The 5,462-nt window shown below is 43.9% G+C and overlaps 1 protein-coding gene across 1 annotated transcript in view; it reads right to left on the bottom strand.

Moving 5' to 3' along the window:
- Nucleotides 1-323: 323 nt before the first annotated feature.
- The window catches only part of LOC108672695 (glutathione synthetase), an 18,112-nt gene continuing 12,973 nt past the window's right edge, over nucleotides 324-5,462 (bottom strand). Inside the window, exons 8-12 of the mRNA XM_047880501.1 lie at nucleotides 5,079-5,152; nucleotides 1,821-1,985; nucleotides 1,411-1,580; nucleotides 939-1,125; nucleotides 324-750 (exon numbers count right to left, since the gene is read on the bottom strand). Of these exons, the coding sequence (XP_047736457.1) occupies nucleotides 324-750; nucleotides 939-1,125; nucleotides 1,411-1,580; nucleotides 1,821-1,985; nucleotides 5,079-5,152 (1,023 nt within the window). The remainder of the gene's footprint in view (nucleotides 751-938; nucleotides 1,126-1,410; nucleotides 1,581-1,820; nucleotides 1,986-5,078; nucleotides 5,153-5,462) is intronic.

The raw sequence follows: 5,462 nt of genomic DNA, 5'->3' as shown, positions 1-5,462 counted from the left end.
GTTAGGGTCTGTGGGGGGAGGGGAGGTTAGGGTCTAGACTTGAATGGGAGGTTGGGCGTCAAGCCCTAAACGGGAAGTTATGGTTCGGTCCGTGGGGGGAGGGGGGTTAGGGTCAAGCCCTACAGGGGGAAGTGCTAGGGTTCAGCCCTACAAGGGACTATTATCCTTAGTATCCTTAGTATACGTTTGGGACGTAGCAGTCCCAGGCCACGATGGATCGCCGCCTCTGTGTTTTTTTTTAATATAACTATCATAGTAATATTGAAAAAATTGACCCCTAAGGACCCCACCAGGACTCCGTAAGGGCCCCACCAGGACCCCCATCAGGGCCCCACCAGGACCTCGTAAGGACACCACCAGGACCCCACCAGGACCCCGTAAGGACCGTGCCAGGCCTCCATAAGTAACCCGCCAGGACCCCTAAGGACCCCACCAGGACCTCGCCAGGACCCCGTAAGAACCCCACCAGGACCCCGTAAGGACCCCACCAGGACCCCATATGGACCCCACCAGGACCTCGTAAGGACCCCACCAGGGCCCCGTAAGGACCCCACCAGGAGCCCGTATGGACCCCACCAGGACCCCATAAGGACCCCACCAGGACCCCGTAAGGACCCCACCAGGACCCCGTAAGGACCGTAGACGTTGTTGCCGCCGCCCTCCCGCTGGGGCTTGAGGACGTAGCCGTGGGGGTCACTCAGGGCCCGGGCCACCGACGCGTCCCCCTCCTCTCCCCAGCTCCTGCAGCGTCTGTGGGGGGAGGGGGGGTTAGGGTCTAGACTTGAATGGGGAGTTAGAATTCGGTCTGTGGGGTGGAAAGGGGGTTAGAGTCAAGCCCTACAGGGGGAGGTGCTAGGGTTCAGCCCTACAAGGGACTGTTATCACAGTTATATTAAAAAAATTAACCCCTAAGGGCCCCACCAGGACCCCGTAAGGACCCCACCAGGACCTCGTAAGGACTCCATAAGGACCCCACCAGGACCTTGTAAGGACCCCACCAGGACCCCATAAGGACCCCACCAGGACCTCGTAAGGACCCCACCAAGATCCTGTAAGGACCCCACCAGGGCCCCGTAAGGACTCCACCAGGACCCTGTAAGGACACCACCAGGACCCCGTATGGACCTGCACGTGTAGCGAAGTATTTCTCGCAAAGCACGTGCAGTTACGCTCATGTAAATTCATTTTGAGAGCAAATATAGGCTCGTTAGAATCGTCATTCAACCTCGCGTGTTGAGTGAACTGAAGAACATGCCTGCACATCAACGATGTACAGTCGCTAGACCGCAATACTAAGGTTAAATTATATATGTATATATAAAATATTATATAACATACATGTGATATATTATGTATAACATATATATTATATGTTATATAGCTATAAATCCTGGCTAAATCATAAATTGCCAGGTGGTACACGCACCTTCTTGGTGCCCGCCAGGTGGTACTGGATGGAGGGGCACTTGATGGCGAGGCTGCGCTCGATGAGGAGGCGCGCCCCCCACTCCCCCTCCCCGGGGTACGCGCTGGGGTCGTACCCCCACCTGTAGTACACCACCCCCACCTCCACGCCGCCCCTGGGGGTACGGGGGAATTAGGGGGGATGTGGGGGGAGGGGGAGACAACATGTGGATGTGTGTGAAAGGGGGAAGGATAAAGTGGCGAGAAAGCAAGAGGGTAAATGCAGTGAAGGAGAGAAAATTTGAAGAGGCAGACGGATGAAACAATGGAAGATGCAGGCAACTGTATTAGTGAAAGGGACATACGAGTGAAAGGCTTAGAGGACCATCTCAGTGAAAGGGGCGGCCATGACTCACACGAAGAGGCGCCGTTGGTCGTCAAGGCGCCCCTGGTCAGCCACCTGCTGTAGGGTCCTCCTGATGACCTGCAGGCGGGGGCGCTGACGCAGGAGCTCGTACTCGTGGTAGCGCTGGTCGCAGATGTTGTAGGTAACCTGCTCCACGACGAACATGACGGCCGCCCTGTAACATGTTACATGTTACTGCATGTTGTATGTTATGTCCTCTACGACGAACATGACGGCCGCCCTGTAACATGTTACATGTTACTGCATGTTGTATGTTATGTCCTCTACGACGAACATGACGGCCGCCCTGCAACATGTTACATGTTACTGCATGTAGTAGCCCTGTAACATGTTACATGTTATTGCATGTAGTAGCCCTGTAACAAGATAAGTACAGGGTCATCAATATTTAGCGTTACATTGTTTTTTCAAAATCAATACACTCGCAAAACAGTCAAATGTGTTGTATGGAACCATGTCGACTGTTCTCCGGAAGGACCTAAAGTTGTCCCCATTCAAGCATGTCAAAAAACCCCAACTGTCTGCTCAAGTTGTTGACAAACGCCTCCAAAGATCCAAGATTCTTCTTTCCCGCATTCATGATGGCACGCTTCCAAACCTCGTTTTCAGTGATGAGAAGATATTTAATATTGAACACCACTTCAACTCCCAAAATGATGGAATTTGGTCGAAGAATGGGACGAAGGATCCCGTGTGGTGACTAGGAAGCAATGCCCGACCTCAGTGATGGTCTGGGCAGCCGTAACAGAGTCCTCAAGGAGTCGCCTCTTTTTTGTTGACAAAGGGGTGAAATTGAATCAGAAGAACTATCGAGATGCCATCCTTGTTGGTGCATTGTTGCCCTATGCACGGAAGCACTTCAAAAAACGTCCCTGGCCGTTCCAGCAGGACTCTGCACCATGCCATGGGGCCAAATCGACTCAGGAGTGGCTGTCCGAGAATGTTCCCCACTTCATTACCAAAGATGAATGGCCCCCATCGTCACCCGATCTGGATCCTCTGGATTTTGGGATCTGGTCATACCTTGAGATCAAGGTCTCGACCGTTCACCATCACAGTTTGGACGCCCTAGAGGTCAAACTGCTGAAGGAGTGGGCCAAAGTCCCGCAGAGTGTCATTCGTGATTCGTGTAAGGCTTTCTCTAAGCGTCTACAACTCGTTATTGATGCAGATGGTGGACATATTGAATGAAATTGTGGGAATTGAATCTCTGAACCTCTGCCTACATAAATACATTTTCAAACATTCACAATTGTGTTTCTTTTCATAGTTCTAACCACTCAAAGTTGTAACGCTAAATATTGATGACCCTGTATTATAGCATGTTTTATGTAAATGTAACATGTCCAGCATGCAGCAACAAGTTCTTCAGATCCCATAGCACAACATTGCTGCAGTTCAGTTATCTATCTCCTATATTCTGACAGCTAATTGATACTTCAATGCATTTTATGAACTATGCAAGTATTACATCTTACATATTATGCACCTTACATGTTACGTGGCATCTTGTGGATATGCAAAATGATAACAAGACATAAAAATACCCTTTTACTTCAGTTGTGCAACTTAAATTAGTGATCAGCTCTAATAACATCATTTATCATATAATTATTATTCATTATTAATATCAATGAAGTGAAGCACATAACCATATCAAATTACAATGATTATTTTTAATAAATAATGTAAGTAACAACAATTCAAATGAAATAAGTTAATCATTTATCAAAAAATTATTATTCAATGAACCAAGCATTCGACCAAATAAAATAATAATTCTAATAACTATCAACAAAATAAAGTACATAGGTACTAAATAATAATAAATAAATAATGATAATAATAATTAATTCTAATAAATAATGTAAGTACTTAGGGTTGTTGTAGTGCTCCCAGGCAGCTACCATGCCACCACACAGCTGCTCCAGCGCCTGGTTCTCTGGTAACTGTAATGGTAAATACCATCAATACCATCTACGACGAACATGACGGCCGCCCTGTAACATGTTACATGTTACTGCATGTAGTAGCCCTGTAACATGTAACATGTTACTGCATGTTGTAGCCCTGTAACATGTTACTGCATGTTGTAGCCCTGTAACATGTTACAGGTTACTGCATGTAGTAGCCCTGTGAAAGTTAGTGAAAGCTACGGTAGGGAGAGGTACATTCAAATTAGGTTAGTGTTATTTCATGTTGTACATTACATGCTAAATGTAACATGTCCAGCATATGGTAATATGTTCTTCAAACCACACTGTTGGCGGGGTGGTTTAGGCTACCTTGCAGCACATCCTCTTATTTGTGCAATGTGTATGTTTTATTTTGAAGTGTTCAACTATTTCATTAATTCAACTAAAATTATTCTTATTCTTTTCAGCTCAGGTTTGATCAGTGATTGATAATCTACTCGTAATTTGATGACAAAAACTACGTATTCTGTAGCGTGGTGCTGGATAAATAGCTCTCCCACGCTCCCTATAAACCTAACTAACTTGATATTAGAGGCATTTTACTAGTGTGCATTTTACTTATTTTCTTCATGTAAAATACACAATATGTGTATTTTACTTATTGGTCTGTGTGCCTTTTACTTGGTGACATCTTCAGTTCAGCTTCAGTTAATCATATCTACACATTTTCATGTCACTCTTACTGTACGAGATCCCAATAGTTATCAGAACCAGTATTTGCATTTAATTTACCTTTTGCGAATTTAGGCATAATATTAGTTTAGTAACTTTAGTTCATTCTTAGTTCTCATTTTTAGTTCTCTTTGATTTCTAGTAGCCAATTGATATTTCAATGCATTTTATGAACTAAGTAAGTATTACATCTTACATATTATGCACCTTACATGTTACCTGGCATCTTGTGGATATGCAAAATGATAACAAGACATAAAAATACCCTTTTCCTTCAGTTATACAACTTAAATTTGTGATCAACTAAAATGAAAGAAATCCATCATTTATCATATAATAAGTATTCATTATTAATACCAATGAAGTATCAAATTATTCATATCAAATATCAAATTAGATGATTATTTTTAATAAATAATGTAAGTAACAACAATTCAAACGAAATAAGTTAATCATTTATCATATAATTATTATTCAATGAACCAAGCATTCGACCAAATCAAATAATAATTCTAATAACTATCAACAAAATAAAGCACATATAAAATAATAATAAATAAATAATAGTAATAATTAATTCTAATAAATAATATAAGTACTTAGGGTTGTTGTAGTGCTCCCAGGCAGCTACCATGCCACCACACAGCTGCTCCAGTGCCTGGTTCTCTGGTAACTGTAATGGTAAATACCATCACTACCATCAGGGCATGAATACCATCAATACCAAGTGCTGGGCATGAATACCATCACTACCAAGTGCTGGACATGAATACCATCAATACCAAGTGCTGGGCATGAATACCATCAATACCAAGTGCTGGACATGAATACCATCAATACCAAGTGCTGGACATGAATACCATCAATACCAAGTGCTGGACATGAATACCATCAATACCATCAGGGCATGAATACCATCAATACCAAGTGCTGGACATGAATACCATCAATACCAAGTGCTGGGCATGAATACCATCAATACC

This window comes from Hyalella azteca, unplaced genomic scaffold, assembly GCF_000764305.2.
Source record: "Hyalella azteca isolate HAZT.00-mixed unplaced genomic scaffold, Hazt_2.0.2 contig5513, whole genome shotgun sequence".
NCBI lineage: Eukaryota > Metazoa > Arthropoda > Malacostraca > Amphipoda > Hyalellidae > Hyalella > Hyalella azteca.
Note: the sequence above shows the minus strand (reverse complement) of the source record. Positions and strands in the feature narration are given on the sequence as shown.